The sequence below is a fragment of the Symphalangus syndactylus genome, chromosome 19 (assembly GCF_028878055.3).
Source record: "Symphalangus syndactylus isolate Jambi chromosome 19, NHGRI_mSymSyn1-v2.1_pri, whole genome shotgun sequence".
NCBI classification, from domain to species: Eukaryota; Metazoa; Chordata; class Mammalia; order Primates; family Hylobatidae; genus Symphalangus; species Symphalangus syndactylus.
In genome coordinates, this window is record NC_072434.2 from 52,676,059 (window position 1) to 52,696,844 (window position 20,786).

The 20,786-nt window shown below is 37.0% G+C and overlaps 1 protein-coding gene across 1 annotated transcript in view; it reads left to right on the forward strand.

Moving 5' to 3' along the window:
* Nucleotides 1-20,786, forward strand: part of C19H1orf87 (chromosome 19 C1orf87 homolog) — an 83,378-nt gene that overhangs the window by 1,241 nt on the left and 61,351 nt on the right. The window contains exon 3 of the mRNA XM_055234395.1: nucleotides 17,661-17,895. Coding sequence (XP_055090370.1) covers nucleotides 17,661-17,895 — 235 coding nt within the window. The remainder of the gene's footprint in view (nucleotides 1-17,660; nucleotides 17,896-20,786) is intronic.

Sequence of the window (20,786 nt, forward strand, 5' to 3'; positions counted from 1 at the left end):
CATATTTGAAAAATATGTATGTTGCTTGGATGATAATGAAGTTTTATTGTTTTGTTTTCACCCAGAAATTTAAACTTAAAAAATGCCATCCATGGAAAACGAAATCATTAAGATGCAACAGTAGAGGTAAAATCGTGTTGATAACTTCCATGTGCACTGTTTTCCTGATATTTTTCATCTTTATAATTCCCCATACTCCTTAATTACTTGGGCTGATTTTCCAAATAGATGGGAAATATGAGCATTGCGACATTTATAAATATTAATGGAGCATTGCTGCCTTTTCTCATCGGGCTTGTAATCTACCACATGTAGTAATTTTGGGGATAGTGGGGGAGGTTTATTAGTCAATTTGTTGTGAATTAAAGGAGTAGGATTAATACAGAATCATAAATTGTAAGGTTTTCACTTACTCCTATTTGTATTTGATACTCCTCTAAGCTTGGGCTTCTCAGATCATGGCTAAGATCTCTTTCTTCTCTTCCAAACCCATCACAGTCACATTTAAGAGATGACACTCATATATTTCTAATATTCACTAGATGTTTCAGCACAGAAGAGTATGACTAGCTCTTTCTTACAGAGTTTCAGTGGCTCAAAAAAGGAGGGAAGGTACTAGATCTGTCTTTCATATAGTAGGCATTCCATAAGTAATAGCTAGTCAAAAATTACTTTTCCTTCCTAAGATTATTTCCTTAGCTCTATCTTCTATTTCAGCAACTCATAGACTGAACAAATATACAAAGATATGGTATCGTTGAATGTAGGTGCAAGAAGAAATTTTTACTAAACCTAGCTATCATCAGAATCACCGGGAGAGACCTCAAAAATAAAGATTCAGGAACTAGCTCAAGGTCTGCGGAATCAAAATCTCTGAATGCAGGTCACCAAGACTGCTGTTACGAAGTACAGGCTTTAATAAGGCTTTAGAAAGGCACATTAGTTCTTCTTACCCACTATCAGTATTGTAAGGTCTAGAGGGATTCCAAAATGACTGCTATAATCAGTTAGTAATGTCTTCCACTGCACAGGAACTGAGGTTTGCAGCACGTGATTCATACATTTGGGATCCCTACAGTGCTGAGAGGTGTGAAATTGAATCTTAGGTCTGATTCTTTCTTGCCTTTTGACATTGGGAAAATAAATTAACATCTTTGGCCTTAGATTCTACATATATGAAATGGGGATAAAACAACACGTATCTAGTAACAGGGTTATTGTGAGGATTAAATGAGAAAAAGTATGCAAAGTACCTTTCCAGTGTCTATTATAAATAACATGCTCAGTAAATAATTCTGCTATCATTATAGAAGTCTTTCTACAGATATAAAACATGTAACAAAAAATTAAACCTCTTTCTACGAAATGCTTGATGTCCCTTTTATATTCTATGCCTAGGACACAGTTTATGTTTGTTTTGTAGATGAGGAAACTAAGACACTGTGATATGGTAAGTGATTATTTTGAGATATGTCAAATCCCTGTCACTGTCAAGAAAAGTAAATAGAATTAGTTTGGATACCTGGCTCAGATCTCCTACCTGGAAGACTATATTACTACTAATTCCATTCCTTCTTTAGGTTGTTTGTTTAGCCTTATTCTCTCCCAAACCCCTTGCTTTTTCCAAGGGTATGGAGCTTAATATGTTTTTAAACAGAAAGCAAGGAGTAGTATTTAATTTTTAAAATAGTGAAAAGTTAGCTTTATCTTATAGGAAGATGCCTTTCCCCATTTTGTTTTCTAAACTTCAGGAACCAAGAAATAAAAGAGTACGTTAAATCAGCTAAATTAATTGTAAAATAAAATATGCAGTTCTATCTCTCCTATTATACTATAATAACTGGTATTTTTCTAGGTAGTAAGATGGGTATTTTGTTTGTTTGCTGTGTTTCCTATAGACTTCACGTTACTGTTGCTGGGATGACATAGGATAATTAATGTGCATTGCTAAAATATTCTTGTATGTTTAAAAATAAATAATTCTTAAAGGCTTCTTGTTGCTCAGGTAAGGAAAGTGCCGCCACTATCATGTCATTCATGCCGCAGAATCTGTCTTCCCAAAAGTGTTTATACTCATAAACCAGGGCCTCAAAAGGGTGTTTTCTTTGGGTTGAATAAGTTGAATCCATTAATAAAAATCCACTTAAGAAGCATAAGTAAACATCAAAAAATAAAGGCTTCCCCAAAATGAAAATTTGAATTAAAAGAAAATCATGGATCAATAATGGATAGAAAAACAGAAATCTTCTGTATAACCACATTTTGCTCAGATTTCCTGCAGGACATGTGTTGATGATGCGATAGTATGACAGACTTGAAGGTGGCCTTTTAGATGCAGCCCACTATATTAACTTGCTAGGGCTGCTGTAATAGTGTACCACAAACTGGGTGGCTTAGAACAACAGAAGTTCATGGTCTCAAGGTCTGGAGGCCAGAGGTCTGAAGTCAAAGTGTCCATAGAGCTGTGATCCCTACGAAGGTGCCAGGGAAGGACCTATGTGTTCTAGGCCTCCCCTTGCTTCTCGCAGTTCCTTGGCTTGTGGCAGCATATCTCCAAGCTTTACATGGCTTTCTCCCTGCATGTGCATCTGTGTCCAAATTGCCCCTTTTTATAAAGACATCAGTCAATTAAATTAGGGGCCCACCCTAATCCAGTATGACCTAATCTCAACTCATTACATCTGTAATAACCCTATTTCCAAATAAGGTCATATACTGAGGTATGGGGGTTACAATATCAACACAGGAATCTTGGCAGGGCCACAGTTCAACCCATAACAACCAGCCTCCCATTTTACAGATGAGGTGAGATAGCTAAGGCCTCAGTGGTCTTAAAGCAAGCCCCTGAAGTTCCAGGCTGGTTATTAAGAACTAAGACTGGAATTGAGCTCTCCTTCCGTCTTTCCTTAAGTTAACCTGTATAATTGTTCACAGGTCAAAGAAAAATGCTTTTATTTAGTATACATATATTTCACAAAAAAGCAAAAGAGACTAATCTGCAGGCTTCAAGGAGTGAAACAAGTTTCCCCCTATTTGTGCCATCATCATCTTCCTCCTAGGTCACTATAACCGCCTTTCAACCTAGTTCCCTGTCTCTAATCTTCACACTCTCTAATTGACTCTCTGCAGCTTTGCTCCTGAATGTGTAGTGCATGGATCTCCAGCATCAGTCTCAGCTGGGAACTTGTTAGAAACAGAACCTCAGCTCCCTTCCTGATATATTGAGTCAGAATCTTACTTTAAACCTGAATTTTCAGGTGACTCCTCCACACATTCCAGTTTGAGAATCCCCATTCGCAAGTATGGCCAGTGTGATCTTTCTAAAATAAAAATCTAATGACATGCTGCCGCCACCAGACCCACATTTGCCTGCCCCACCTGACAGCTCCTGTAACACCCATAAAGAACAGTACATGCTTACAACTTCCTACGCATTTCTGTCTCCCCATTTTACTGTAAATTGTATATGCACGACTATATCCCCAGCGCAGAGGATAAAATCCTGTACATGGTAAAAGCCTATTAAATAAATTAGAGTAACATGGCTGCCAAGAAAAATAAAGATCTAGAAAGATAATACTTAGTTGCTTTAAATAAATCCAAATCTAAAGGCCCATGCTGTTAAAATAACATCCAGATGTTACTATGGAACCCTGATGAGTAACATGCCATGTGACAGGAGACAAATATTCTCATTTTCAGAAAGGAGATAGAAGCTAGTAATAATATCACAGAGTCAGAGGCTTGTGGACAATCCCTGCCAAAACCGTAGGCCAAGGAATTAACTACATTAGTTGCGAAAATAAAACATGAAAGTGATGATCACCAAGAGTAAGTATGCATTGACTAAAAATAGATTATGTCAAACTGGTTCCATTCTCATCATTGACAAGATTACTGCAGCCCAAATGAAGAGAATGATAAAGACAGTATGTATTGATTTTGGTGAGTCATTGGGTACATCTTTTTCACAAAGACCTGAAACAAGGCAGAGAACTCTAGACTGGATAGTGTTGAGATAGGTGATACACCAACAAAGTGGTGATGGAACAATTGATATAATCACAACTTGCTGGAGGTGGGGAGGATTTGTGTGTATGACCCCGCTCTGTGTATTCAACAGTTTTTAATACACAGTCAAAGGAAGATAGACAAATTGTTTTAGTAAACCCGTAGGTAGCAGAAAGCTGAGAAGACTTGGCAGGGAAATAAGCTAAAACCAACAGGATTAAATAAACAGAAATATATGCAAAGGCTATCTTTGGAGAAGTGTACATGGAAATGGTTATATGGGATAAATGTTTGGGTATTGCCTGTGTTTGAGCTTAGCATGAGTCAAGGGTATTCAGACAGAGAGATGTGGAGGCTCACTCTACACAGAACTCAGTGGTACTGCACACTTCATTCTGGATGCCACATTTTAGGAGGGACCCTGGCACGCTAAAGGCGGGGGTAGTAGAGGGCATTATGAAATACCCATTGACCAGGACAGAGGCCTCAGAAATAACACCACACATCTACAACCATCTATCTTCAACAAACCTGACAAAAACAAGCAATGAGGAAAAGATTTCCTATTTAATAGATGGTTCTGGGAAAACTGGCTAGCCATGTGCTGAAAACGGAAACTGGGCCCCTTCCTTACACCTTATGCAAAAAATAACTCAAGATGGATTAAAGGCTTAAATGTAAAACATAAAACCAAAAAAAAACCCTGGAAGAAAACCTAGGCAATACCCTTCAGAACATAGGCATAGACAAAGACTTCATGACTAAAACACCAAAAGCAATTACAACCAAAGCCAAAATCGACAAATGGGACATAATTAAATTAAAGAGCTTCTGCACAGCAAAAGAAACTATCATCAGAGTGAAGAGGCAACCTACAGAATGGGAGAAAATTTTTGCAATCTATCCATCTGACAAAGGGCTAATATCCAGAATCTACAAGGGACTTAAAAAAATTTACAAGAAAAAAACAACCCCATCAAAAAGTGGGCAAAGGATATGAACAGACACTTCTCAAAAGAAGACATTTATGTGGCCAACAAACATATGAAAAAAAGTTCACCATCTCTGGTCGTTAGAGGAATGCAAATCAAAACCGCAATGAGATATTATATCACACCAGTTAGAATGGCAATCATTGAAATGTCAGGAAACAACAGATGCTAGTGAAGATGTGGAGAAATAGGAACGCTTTTACACTGTTGGTGGGAGTGTAAATTAGTTCAACCATTGTGGAAGACAGTGTGGTGATTTCTCATGGATTTAGAACCAGAAATACCATTTGACCTCCTGGGTATATACCCAAAGGATTATAAATCATTCTACTATAAAGATGCATGCACATGTATGTTTATTGCAGCACTGTTCACAATAGCAAAGACTTGGAACCAACTCAAATGCCAATCAATAGTAGACTGGATAAAGCAAATGGGGCACATATACACTATGAAATATTATGCAGCCATTAAAGAGGATGAGTTCATGTCCTTTGCAGGGACGTGGATGAAGCTGGAAACCATCATTCTCAGCAAACTAACACAGGAACAGAAAACCAAACACCACATGTTCTCACTCATAAGTGGGAGGTGAACAATGAAAACACATGGACACAGGGAGGGGAACATCACACACCAGGGCTTGTCAGTGGGGTACTGGGGGAAGGGGAAGGTTAGCATTAGGAGAAATACCTAATGTAGGTGACGGGTTGATGGGTGCAGCAAACCACCGTGGCACGTGTATACCTATATAACAAACCTGCACATTCTGCACATATATCCTAGAACTTAAATTTTAAAAAAAGAACATTTGTGATTCATGGGAGGATGTCAAAATAGCAACATTAACAAGAGTTTAAAATAAGTTGATTCCAACCCTCATGGATGACTCTGAGGGTTCCAAGACCTCAGTGGAGGAATCACCGCAGGTGTGGTGAAAATAATAAAAGAACTAGAATTAGAAGTGAATCCTGAAGATGTGACTGAATTTCTGCAATCTCATGATAAAACTCCAATAGATGAGGAGTTGCTTCTTATAGATAAGCAAAGAAAGTGGTTTTTTGAGATAGAATCAATTCTCCTGGTGAAGATGCTGTGAACATTGTTGAATTGACAACAAAGGATTTAGAATATCATATAAACTTAGTTGATAAAGCAGTGGCAGTAACTGAGAGGATTGATTCCAATTGTGAAAGAAGTTTCCCTGGGGTAAAATGCTATCAAACAGCATCATATGTTACAGAGAAATCTTTTGTAAAATGATGAGTCAATGGATGTAGCAAACTTTATTGTTGTCTTAAGAAACTGCACAACCACCGCAACCTACAGCAACTACCATCCTCATTAGTCAGCAGGTATCATCGAGGCAAGCCCCTCCTCTAGCAAAAAGATGAGGACTTGCTAAAGGCTCACAGATGGTTATTAGCATATTTTAACAATAAAGTATTTTTAATTATGTGCATTGTTTTTGACAATTGTATTGCACACATAATAGACTACAATATAGTGTAAACGTAACTTTTATGTGCACCGTGAAACCAAGAAAAGTATGTGAATCACTTTATTGTGATATTTGCTTTATTGCAGCACTCTGGAACTAAACCACAAATCTGTGAGGTATACCTGTAATTTGCATTGATATTTATACTCAAGATATGCAAAGTTCTGGTATTTTCCCATGTGACTCTCCTAAAGCCCATATTCTGCCATTTTTGAATCCCCCAAAACCATTTATAGTAATAAATTCTTTGTGACTTGTCTTAAACTTCTTTAGGTGTTAATGTTAACAGTTTTAGAAATTAATGTATATATGGAATTCCATCAACTTCCTTTTCACAAATATTAACTGAGCACCTACTAAGTGCCAAGCCATGGAGACACAGAAGTGTACCTGAAGTTCTAGTGATGGGAAACACATAATAGACAGATAAACAATGATTGTTGATGCAGGGATAGTGCAATAAGTAAAAATAAACGAACATGAGGGTCTATCAACTCTTAAAGGGTCCCAGAAGCTGTCTCTGAGCAAGAGACATTTGAACTGAGACTGTGTGGAGATAAGCAGCTAGAATTATGCAACGAGAATTATCCCAGTTTAGCTACCAGTGAGCTAAGACTAGCCCAGCCTTCATCCGTGTGGATATGGCTCTACCAGATTTAAACTCTCCATAAAGCTAATAGTAGCTTCTTCCCTCCCCTGCTCAAGAAAAAGAGGCTGCAACTATTCACAGGTCTCAAGTTTGCCCAATATTGGGCATTTGGCATTCTCATTTACTGTTACAAACCAATGGCACCTAAGTTGACCACCTGGAGCCCAGGCAATTTTTTTTTCTTTTGTATAAGGTTGCCTCATGCTTGCCTCATTGTATTAGTCAGGGTTCTCTAGGGGGGCGGGACAAATAGGACATATATAAATAATATATATCCTATATATATAATATATGTTGGACATATATTACATATATATGATATATATCCTATTAGTTTTTTATATATATAATATATAATGATGATTATTAGCATATTTCAGCAATAAAGTATTTTTAATTAAGGTATGTGCATTGTTTTTCAGACAATGCTATTGCACACGTAATAGACTACAGTATAGTGTAAACATAACTTTTATGTGCACCATGAAACCAAAAAAAGTATGTGAATCACTTTATTGTGATACTGTGTGTGTGTGTATATATATATATTATATTACATATATATTACATATATAGTATATATAACATATATTATATATATAGAATATATGTCAGAGTTTCAGTTTCTTGACTCCTAATGTTTTGTCAGGTCACCCACTGTAAGAATTATATCTGCCTTCTATGTTTAAAATGGTACCTTGTTACTGTTTTGATTTGTAAGACTTTCCGTTATTTTTTTATTTTTTAGTTTTTTTAGAGATGAGGTCACCCAGGCTGGAGTGCGGTGGTGCGATCTCGGCTCACTGCAATTATTGCCCATGGTTTGGTCTTATTCAAATCAACAAGTATTGGAGTTCAACAAGTATTATTTAAATCAATGAATGTTATATTTAGATAACATGATATGCTTGTAAATGGATCTTTTCCACTGTATATATAAATAATAGCTAGAATTTGTAGAATGCCATGTAGGTACAAGGCATAGCTACTTTGAAACTTATTTTTTCTGATTATAGAATAGTATTTTCTTATGTAGAAAATTTAGAACAATAATACTATACAGCACTATATATATATAGTATATATATTACATATATTATATATAGTATATATATTACATATATATTATATATAGTATATATATTACATATATATTATATATAGTATAGATATTACATATATATTATATATAGTATAGATATTACATATATATTATATATAGCATAGATATTACATATATATTATATATAGTATAGATATTACATATATATTATATATAGTATAGATATTACATATATATTATATATAGTATAGATATTACATATATATTATATATATAGTATATATATTTCATATATATTATATATATAGTATATATATTTTATATATATTATATGTAAAGGGGAGTTTATTAAGTATTAACTCACACAATCACAAAGTTCCACAATAGGCCATCGCAAGCTGAAGAGCAAGGAGAGCCAGTCTGAGTCCCAAAACTGAACAACTTGGAGTTCGATGTTGGAGGTCAGGAAGCATCCAGCACAGGAGAAAGGTGTAGGCTGGGAGCCTAGGCCAGTCTAGCCTTTTCACGTTTTTCTGCCTGCTTTATATTCTAGCTGCGCTGGCAGCTGATTAGATGGTGCCAACCCAGATTGAGGGTGGGTCTGCCTTTCCCAGCCCACTGACTCAAATGTTAATCTCCTTTGGCAACACCCTCACAGACACACCAAGGATCAATAATTTACATCCTTCAATCCTATCGAGTTGACACTCAGTACTGGCCATCACACTCATAAAAACTAGAACACCATCCCTCACCAGGAGCACAGCGCTCAGGATCAGGGAACCCATATACCTGCTGCTTTTCTTTTTTTTTTTTTTTTTTTTTTGAGACAGAGTCTCGCTGTGGCCCAGGCTGGAGTGCAGTGGCGCAATCTCGGCTCACTGCAAGCTCCGCCTCCTGGGTTCACGCCATTCTCCTGCCTCAGCCTCTCCGAGTAGCTGGGACTACAGGCGCCCGCCACCACGCCCGGCTAATTTTTTTTTTTATATATTTTTAGTAGAGATGGGGTTTCACCGTGGTCTCGATCTCCTGACCTCGTGATCTGCCCGCCTCAGCCTCCCAAAGTGCTGGGATTACAAGCGTGAGCCACCGTGCCCGGCCTACCTGCTGCTTTTCTGCTGCTGAGGTCCAGCTTGCACCAAGTGATACCACAGGTACTCTCCTCCATCCTAGTGACTCCACAGACCTACAGAGAAAGTAAATCATGCAAATATCTGATGAAAGAGCATTCTAAGGAGATAGAATAGTCAGAACAAAGCCTCTTGGTATGTTTAAGAAATAGCAGGAAAGCCATTTTTTGTGGAGCACGGTGGGGAACGGGGAGAGGAGCAGGAAATAAGGTCAGAGAAGCCAGTAGGGCCATAGTAGGAACTTTGGATTTTGTTCCATGTAGAATGAGAAACCATTGGAAAATGGAGAGCATTGGAAAACTGAGAGCAATGCTGCTCACATTGTATTTATGTTTTCTAAAGGCTGCTTCTGTCTGTTAAGTGCTGAGTAACTTGGGAGTGACACAAATAAAAAGAGAGAAAACATTTAGAGAGTTATTATGATAATCCAGGCAGGAGATGGAAGCACTGAACAATTATAGTCCATACATAAAGTATGGATAAATTTTGTGATTGAAAAATTCAAGTATCCCATTTATTATTTTTTACAAACAACTGATCAATAAGCCTTATCTTTGTTTATTACTTTTCTCACTATACAATCTACATAATAGCTGAATATCTATGAACTCAGTCTCTCATTAAAACTGAACAATAACATCACAGAAGATACTTATCTTCATTTTTACAAGTTCAAAATAATAAAGTAGTATGCTAAAATCATACTTCTATTAAGCCCTTTCCACTGCATTAAACTGCTTCTGTATTAATATCCTGGAATAATTTTTGTTTGTTTCTGTTTGTTTCTGTGTTTGTTTTAGGCACTGTGAGAAGCATAAAGAAGCATAATATACTGCTGTTCTGGTCATAAGTTTGTAAATAAGAATACAGGGCATTATGAGAGCAAATGTTAAACAGATGTTTTAGAAAACTTATAAGTGTCCGTTGATCCCAAATATTGAGATTATGAAGTAAGTTATTTTTGCCATTTGAATTATATATAGTTTAAAAAAATATAATACAAAGTCAAAGTCAAAAACAAAATACTGTTTATAACATATGTGATAGAAAAATAACTCCTAAATGCATAAAGAGCTTTTCCAAATCAATGGGAAAAAGATGAACAGCCTCATTTCAATAATTGGCAATAGACCTAGACAGGAAATAGAAGAAATAAAAAGGAACAACAGATATGTGGGGGTATATTCAACCTGCAGGGTAATAAAAGAAATGTAAACAGTAATGAGATATTTTTTACAAAACAAATTAGGAATGTTTCTTAATGGAGATACCCAGTGCTGGCAGGTGTTTAGAGAAAATACCCATATGACACTGTGTTTTTTAAAGTATACTTATTGAAAGCCTTAAAAGTATATGTACTTCGGCATAAGATCTGTATCTATGAATCAGTTCTGTGGAAATGATTATGGATGGGTATAATGATTTGGTTTTGAAGATTTACACAAAAATATGTGTTGTGTCTAGATCCCAATAGGAAACAGATTATACACTCAAACCAGGATGGCTTTAGTTAAAAAGGACTAATTACAAAGATGTATGCTGAGATTAAGAGAACTGCAAGCTATGGTGCAGGAATCATGGACTAGCATCTGCAAGGTTGGTAGGAGCACTAGGTCTGAAGAGAGGAGAGGAGGGGAATGTTACCGAAACTAAATAAAGGAAGCATTCTGCAGCTCGGGCCATCTTGAGAAAAGTAGTGACCTTTGGTCAAGAGACACAGGTAGCCTGAGTCAGCCTTGCAGGGAGGGAACCTCCTCCTGCCGGGGCTACCCATTGGCCCAAACCACCTAGAATCATAAGACATAGGCACTGCTTTTCTTAGAGACAGGATCTCTGTCCATCACCCAGGCTGGCGTACAATGGAGGGATCTTAGCTCATTGCAGCCTGGAACTCCTGAGCTCAAGCAATCCTCCTGCCTCAGCTTCCCAAGTAGCTGGAACTACAGGTGTGCACCACAACGCCCAGCTAATTTTTTTTTATTTTTTATTTTGGTAGAGATGCAGTCTGGCCATGTTGTCCAGGCTGGTCTGGAGCTCCTGGCTTCAAGTGATCTTCTTACCTAGGCCTCCCAAAGTATGAGATTATAAGTGTGAGCCACTATGCCTGGCCTCATGGGCATATAGAGTAAGTCCACAGAGGTCAATTTTCTGGGGTTGAGAAGGATGATGAGGATATAGGTGTAAAAGAAACATCTCCAGCAGAGCAGCAACATTGGAATTAATAAAAATTTGGAAACCAAATTAATGTTCAACAATATAGGACAAGTTAAATAAGCTATTGTATATCTATATAATGAAATACCATTAGACATTTAAAATGTTGGTGTAGAGATAGAAGTATTGGCCTGTAAAGGTATCTGTGTTATTTTGTCAATTGGAAAATTTTTTAAGAGATTAGAAAGGTTGATTACAATCAATCTTTGTTTTAGAAACAAAATAAAACTTCTCGTGTGTGTATATGGAAGTTTTGTATAAAGAGATAAAATGATATTTGGCCACCTTTAGTTTTGCCAGCTAAGATTTTGAGATAACAAATTTATAATGATAGAGTATTTTTTTAAATCCATCATCTTTTTATAGATTCCTGATTTAGTTCAACCTGATTAAACAAAATAACATAGCAATAATGATTGCTCCTCATTCCTATAGACCATGTGGATGCATCCAGACGTGATGCAGAGAGAGAACTGTTTATGCTGCATCCTCTCACAGTATGGATAGAAGACCTGGCTCAGAAACTGTGCCCTACAGCACAGAGGTCATTGGTGAAGAGGCCAGGCAGTTGCACAGTCATTTTGCTTAGACTTGCAAAAGCAAAACAGGGGGGAATGCAAGTGCAAAAGACACTACATTTCAAGCCATTAAAGATTGGGTCCCAGATTTAAATTTTAGCCGATAAACATTGGCTCCAGACTGGCAAAGCTGCACTGTCTGTAAAGCTCTTGGGTGTAATCCACCTGAGGACATGGTGATGCAACAATGTTTGGGTTGTTTTTTTTCTGTAAGATTAAGGAATGTGATTGCTTTATCAGAACAGATTTTTAATGCTAATTAATCTTTGTTTTTTAAAGGGGGGGTGATTTCTAAAATTTGTATTTACTGTGATTGGTAAATAACAAGGTGGCCAGATAGATTTCATTAATTATCTCTCTTTTTATCTATTTAAATAGATTTTCTTCAGTTCCTATCTACTACAAAACCTTGACTTTTTTAACTTCAGTTTTGTCTGTCAATAAAGGAAGTTTTAGGATTCCAGAGAAAGAAGCATCCCTTTGTACCTGGGTGATGAGGAGTGTGTGTATAAAGGAGCTAGCACTTTAATTTATGATTAACATAAAATTACTGTTTGTCGAGGGCTGGTGGAAGAACACCAGGCTTGGTGCTCAATATTTTATACATTTTATCTTGATAAGGATTATTTTTTCTCATCTCGCAGCTGAGAACCTGAAAATCAGATATTCCCAAAGTCACACAACATGAAAGAATTTATGTGTGGTGGCTGACACACATAAGCATTTAGATAGAACATATTAGCTAAAATAATTACATTGATAAAGAAATGATTCAAGTATAGGTTCAGGAGTTGAATGAACGTATTTTTATGATCTTTTCGAAGACTAAATTTCTATGATAATAGTACATGGTATGGCTCCATGACATTAAAAAAAGAAGTAAACAAAAAACCTTCACACTTCGACACAATAACATTAGCTACATTAGCACAGGCTTCACATTTCAGCTTCCCTTTGGAGTTTGGTGAGCTTTTTCAGCTGTACTCCCCTCCCATTTCTGATTTTATTTTTTATTGTCTTTTTAAAAAGAGAAAAGTCTGGTTGTCTTGATTATCTCTTATTACTTACAAATAAGAACATGCTTTCATTTACTGAAATTAGATCCCCATTCACTGTGTTGGCACACTCTAGGCTGTCTTCTCCAGAGGGTTTAGGGCCTGTTAGATGGCGCACAGTTGGAAATTGGTGGCATTGAGTCGCTGCCAAGGCTGGCAGACCTTTAAGATGGCATCTGGTGACCTTTTGCTGAGCCCCCTGGGTCCTTCATTTGAGATTTTATGTTCTCGGCAGGGGTGTAATCCAAATCAAATGTGAGATCTGGTGAGCTGGAGTTACATAGGAGGTGGGGCCAGCGGGGGATCCCTACCTTGCTTTGGGCAGAGGATGCTACTAGACGCCTTTGCAATGTTTCTTTCTAACCCTGAGACTCTGTGCTCTAATGGAAGGTGACTCTAATGGGCTGGTTTGCAGAAAGAGCCCGGTGAGAGAGGGAACGATTGGACAGTTTTCTCCTCATTTATTTATCATCCAGCAACACAGTAATCCTCTCTAATTGCTCTCATTCCTGGATGACACTAAACTCTTCACGGCAGCCCCAGAGCAGCAGCTGAGGTCAGAAGTACATATGCGGAAGCTAGCTGTGTCTTGCTTCCAAGATAGTATTGATGGCATTTTTTTCCCCCCTTCTTTTGAAATGGCAAATGTCTATTTTCAGTAATGTAGGTAGATGGTACACAAGCCTAGGAGAAAGAACTGTGAGTTTGTGAACAACATAACAACCAATGTGTGTTGACAAATTGTTTGTGCTAACCACAGACACATGCCGTTTCTCAGCTAGAGAGTCATTTTCTTGATAATTTTCAAAGTGCTATGTATTTTTTTTAAATACAGCTTTTACTTGAAACAGATTTAACAGGTTATTTTTGGTTTAACATCTACAGGGACTGTTTTAAAAGACAGGCAGATACATTTTACATTTCTCAAGCGACTCTGTCCTGACACTGCCCACAAAAAGATTTCGAAGGTGATTAAAGCAAAGATAATCCATTGTCCCTGGCTTTATCCAAAAGAGTTAACTCCCTGCCAAATGACCATTTTTGCCTTCAAATCCTGCATTTCCTGCTTTGCTTACCTGCTCCTGTACTTTCAGCTCCTCACATAATCCCAAACTTCCATGGACCTTCCTCTGACTCTACTGCCAATAGGATCTGAGTCTGTGCAATGAAGTAGACAGGTTTAAATCCTGGCTCCACTACTGAAATGCCATGTAAATAGAATTAGGCCAATCACGCCAACTTTCCTGGCCTTAATTTCTTCATTCTAAAATAATAATAATAGGAACATCTGACTATATGGTTGATTTAAGAAATATATAATCTAATGTATATAAATAAGTATAGCGTGGCTGTCATGTTAAATGTTCAGCAATAATATTATTTTTGTAACCATGGCAAACCATAGTTATTTCTGTTTCTTATGAACTTCAAATAGTACTGAATCTTTGTAATGTTCATTTGGCATTTATTTATATGCTAACTGGGTATGTTTCATATTACTTATGTAAATTTTATACCAATTTAATACTTTATAGAAATACAACATACCTATATTTACATAAAAGTATACATCATAAGTCTACCACTCACTGAATTCTCACAAATGTGATATACTCATGCAACAAACACCCAGAACAAGAAACAACATAGTACCAGCATCCCAGAAACCCCGTTATGCTTTCTTCTGGGCTATACATCTCCTCTCAAAGGTAATTACTACCCTGATTTCTACAATATAGTTTTACCAGTCGTTAGCTTTATTGTTTGCATTATTTTTGGAAAACCAAATGAAATTTAAATTTCTTGAAGGCAGGGAACATATATGTCTTCTCTCATTGCAAAAAACTATTTGTCAAATATACACTCTCCTTCTCATACTCCCATCTTCCACTATTATCATTTGAGTGTGTTTGTCTGGCAAAGCCCCAGTTCTCTGTGAGCCTCACTGTCTGCCTTCTCTGCATGTCTGCAAGGACTACTGGGTGAAGTGCCATTCACCCTCTCAAACTGATTTCACAAAAATCAATGATCTTTAACCTTAACTGGCCACTCAGTTGGCCCAGCCAACCTGTCTTATTTTTCTGATCATCCCTCTTCCACTCTTCATAGCAGCTGTCCCAAACCATCTGCCCTTAATTCAGACTTTCTACCCCATCATTTCCCCAATGAGACCCAAGGTAACCATACCTTGTTATCAGAGAAAATTCAAGCTGTCAGCAATTTGATCAACATCTTGTCATCAAATGTACTAATTTGCCTACATCCTTACCTATTTTTCTACAACCTTAACCCTGAGGATTCCCTTCTGCATCTGTCCTCTCAATGACTTCCATTTCCCTTTGTCAAGGTTCATCTTATATCATCAATGATATCCTCTCCTTTTCTGCAGTTCAACTGGCTATTCACCATTGGCATTTCAACAGGCTAAACTCCCTAGCATCTTTGAACATGATAACAAAGTCTTATCTGAAACCCTATATTCCACATCAATCATCACCCCATCTTTCTCCCTTCTTGCAGCCAATCTTCTTCAGAGAAGTCTTTATACTTCCTGTCTACATTGCTTGTCCCTCCCGTCTTTCTTCAATCCACTTCAGTCTAGCATCCACCTACATTACCTCATTGAAATTCCCCATACCAGGTTTCCTGACTACATCCTTATGGCTAACCCAACAGACCCTTTTCAGAAACTTCCTCTCAGCAGCATTTAATACTGTTGTCCTCTCTCTGGAGACATCCTCTTGCTTTTCTACCAAGTCTTCCTTCTAGTCTCCTGATTCCCCTTCTACTTTACTGGGAATTTTTTTTGAAGCTCTTTTTAAGGCTCATCTTTCGTCTTTAAATGTAGTATCCATCAGAGTTCTTTCCTAGGCCTTCTTTTCTTCTTGTGCTACCACCACCAAGAGGATGACTATAAAAATATACATATATTCAAATTATTGCCCATGGTTTGGTCTTATTCAAATCAACAAGTATTGGAGTTCAACAAGTATTATTTAAATCAATGAATGTTATATTTAGATAACATGATATGCTTGTAAATGGATCTTTTCCACTGTATATATAAATAATAGTTAGAATTTATAGAATGCCATGTAGGTACAAGGCATAGCTACTTTGAAACTTATTTTTTCTGATTATAGAATAGTATTTTCTTATGTAGAAAATTTAGAACAATAATACTATAAAGTATAATATGACATGATATAGTGTAATAGAGTGTAATGCAATACACTGAGTTCTACCACCCAGAGATACCGTTAACTTCTGGCACATTGTTTGCTAGATTGAATAGGCATACACGTTATATACATGCATTTTACACAGTTGAGACAATCATATATTCACTTACTTTTATAAGTGGACATTTACTTGTATCATTAAATTATTCATAACTATTTTAATGACTTCATACACTTGATCATGAGCAAAGAATGAAATAGTCAATGCACCCACCTATTACTAAATATTTAGTTTTCTTTTTTTTGCATTTTTCTCCTTAATACACATGCTTTAACATTGTTCTACATGTCAGAGTTTCAGTTTCTTGACTCCTAATGTTTTGTCAGGTCACCCACTGTAAGAATTATATCTGCCTTCTATGTTTAAAATGGTACCTTGTTACTGTTTTGATTTGTAAGACTTTCCGTTATTTTTTTATTTTTTATTTTTTTTAGAGATGAGGTCACCCAGGCTGGAGTGCAGTGGTGCGATCTCGGCTCACTGCAACCTCCGCCTCCTGGGTTCAAGTGATTCTTCTGCCTCAGCCTCCCAAGTAGCTGGGACAACAGGAGTGCGCCACCACGCCCGGCTGATTTTTGTATTTTTAGTAGAGACGGGGTTTCACCATATTGGCCAGTTTGGTCTCAAACTCCTGACCTCATGATCCACCCGCCTCGGCCTCCCAAAGTGCTGGGATTACAGGTGTGAGGATTTTTTAATTATTAAACAAAGTTGAACCTTTAATTTTGTTTGTTATTTGAATTTCCTTGAATCATCCTACAGTTTTTTTTTCTTTTCTCTAATATTAAACTTAAATGAAAGGCTCCCAGGAGAAAAGGAAGTCTCAAAGGGAGAGGCATAGAGCAGAACTGGAGCTGACAAACTGTTTTGACTTTCTTTTCTAAGGCTGAAAATACCTGTTACATTTACAAGTAAGAAATATGATAACATTTAGGGTTCATTTTTCATACTGGCCATTGCTTACAGTAGGGGTTTAGGAGCAGATAGATAGATTATGAATATGAGGAAGAGGGTAAGGAAAAAGATAAAGCCTGCAAAGATAATATTAATAACATGTTCTCTCTATGGTGAATGATGCATAGACAACCAATATTTATGCTTCCACATTCCACTGTGCTGAGTTACCACTGTTCACAACACCAAACACACCTTCTGTTCTTATGCCAGCCTAGTGTATGAGGAGTCTGCCTGTAAGTGACAAAGTATAAAATTCTTTCTTCACAGCAAGGAGAATGAGAACTTGAAAACAAAAACCCAAACAATGCACCAGAAACCAATGACTGATAATTCAAGGCAGATGAGCAGAGACACCCCAGTTGCCATTAACTTCACTGATCAGCAAACCAATGATAATCCAGATGATGTGAAAGAGAACAAGCACCCAGAGAACAACCAGAAATCAGAAAACAACCAGAAACTACTAACAGGGGCAAACAGTAGCAGATTCCTGGATGGCCAAGTGAGTGACAAAAAATACCCAAGTTTATCTTGATAATTTATTAGGAAAATATAGATAAAAACATAGGTTCACACAAAAACACACCGTACAAATGTTCATTAATATATTTTGCATGAGATAGAAGTAAGAATCAATTATTTTCAATCTGAAAATGAATTTCAGGGTCATTTTGTATATTGTATCTTTGCTGACCACCAACGGAGTTGGTCATGATCACCAGTGAAGTTGGTCATGACAACCAACGGAGTTGGTCAACTTATTCTGCCTGTGGTTAGCTCAGTGATACTCAGTGTTGTTACTATACATGCAAAGTTGGGGCGTGTTGGAGTAAGAGTCTGTCTGCTTTTACATTACAAAAAGAAATAATTTATTTTAAAAATCCAATGCAACCATGTATAATTACAAAAAAAATTATAGGCCCAAAACTCTGTTGATAGAAATATATATCACTGCACTCTGTTAACAATCAACCAAACAATTCATAACAAACTAACTTGATGATGATGAATCTATATGATTAGTAATTTGTAATTAAAAAGCAAGTAAAGCAGCAATTGAAAACTGGATCTAAATCAAGACAAAACTAATGATTCATTGATAACAAAGTACCATTTCCAAAATTGCTGAAATTGCAATTAAACAGATACATAGAGTAGGAGTTTTGCAATGCTGCCAAGCATTAAGTGACAGCCAGATATTTTAGTAAAATACTGAATTAGAGTCTGCAGTACACTCTAACATAACTATTTTTAGTTTGTAATTTTAATGGCCCTTTCTAAATCACTGAGCTACTAGCTAGTCTTTAGTCATATGAGAAAATGAATGCCTATGGATTTGTGATCTTCTGTTCATAAGAACCATGCAAAGGATCAAATTTTGGAGTGGTTAACAGCCAAGGTCTAGTTGAACACTGAAGACCAGAAATGAAAGTGACTTTCCCAAAACATGAGTGACACAGATTGAGCTGTCACTCAAGCCTCTTAGACTCCAGTTTGGCTGAGTCCTTGAATTTAGGCCTTCGTTACAGCAAAAGATAGTGAATCTGCAGAGGTGATATAATCCATTTGAATGATCAAATCTGAATTTTTATCTGAATGTTTTAAACTAATTTAGATTCTGGCATTAATATATTTGTTGTTTTTGCTCCCAAAGAATGGCTTTGGTAATAATATTATGGTTATAAAAGACTTTATTATTGACTAATTGCTTCGAGGTAAATTTTATTATTTACTCTTTGAAATTAATCCTGTGAGGTAGATGCCATTGTTATTTCTACCACCATGGCATAGATGATAAAACTAACACTCAGAAAGGATAAAGTGACTCATAAGTGTGCAGATAAGATGTTTGTCTAGGTTTTTGTTTCTTTACTTAAATTTTTATTGATCTTTCTAATTATAAAACAGCATAATGATGTAGCAATTTTTGAAAAACAGGAGAATATAAATAAGAAGAAAAATATCAACTAAAGAAAACTAGTGGTTTTCTTTTCCTTTCTTCCTCTTTTTTCCTTCATGCATAGATACAGAATGAGAATCATTATATATACTCTTTATTATCCTGCTTGATTCACTTCATATCATATCAAAAATTCTCCCCTTGGCATGAAAAAAATCATCCTACGCATCATCTTTAATGGTTCTGTGAGAGTTGTACTCAGAACTAACACCTAGATGGATAGCATTTACTATGTGCCAGGCAGTATTCTGAGCTCTTTACAGATATTAACTAATTTACTATTCCCAAGCACCCGGTGAGGTAGGAACTCTTATTATCTTTAGTTCATGGTTAAGGGAGCTGAGAAACAGAGAGGTCAAGTGCCTTGCTAAAGTCATAGAACTGAGAAGTGGCAGACCCACAATTCAAGCCCAGGTTCTAGGTCCTTAGCACCAAACTGTATACATTCCTTTATAGAGATATAACACGGTTCACTTAACAAACGCCTTATGGGCCCTTAAGCCATTTCTAGTTTTTCTCTTATATATAGACATCTGTTTCTTGACACTCCTCCTAATACATCAAGCTGCTCATTCCTGTCATGGACTCTGCATTCACCATTACCATAGGTAACATGTTCATTAGGTAAGCTGTTCTTGACCTCCATGATCTGGATTATTTGCTAGCTCTGCAGTATAGGGAGAAAATTTGCCCCTCCCCTCCCAGAACTCAACAGGGCCTCTAGTGGGAGGCTCAGCGGGGGCTAACACCCTGCCACCAAACAAGGAAGGCCTTGTGGGAGGTGTGGGGACCGACTAATTGGTTCTGTCTGCCGGGCGGGCGTGTGGTGCTGGCCTGCCAGATGGCAGCCACAGTTGCCTGGTACAGAGACCCTCATTACCAGCTTGACTAAGTGGTAAATGGAATCCTGCCGCAGTTACAAAAGCACACCAATCAGAACTCTTTCTAGATCCTTATCACTCACACATAGATGAAAATAAGCTTTCCTGCCTGGGACGTAACAGGCAATCTGGACCAGCTGAATTTGCTCCAAAAGAGAAGTTGCTGATAAAGACTGAGCTAACATGCGTGAGGACGAGCAAGTGTGAAACTCTTTTCCAAATCACAGAGTAAGTTCGAAGAGTCTCATTGGTAGGAAGTAAGTAAAACTGAAGATGTTAAGAGAATCCTTCGTTTTGTGTATATAAGAACAGTGAGCTATCTTAGAAATAAACAAGTACAAACGTTCCTTTCACAAAGGAAGAATGAGAGGACCAGAGAGATTAAATGTTCCAAAGTCTCACAAGAAAAGAGCTTGGCTTTTCTGACTCCTAGTTCTAGGATCTTTTTGCCTCCAAATTCTGCTTTATATGGGTACATTTTTGAAAAAATACATATTGTTTATATAATTTCTCAGAATTATCAGCTCTGCCTTCTCTCAGAAGAATAAAAAA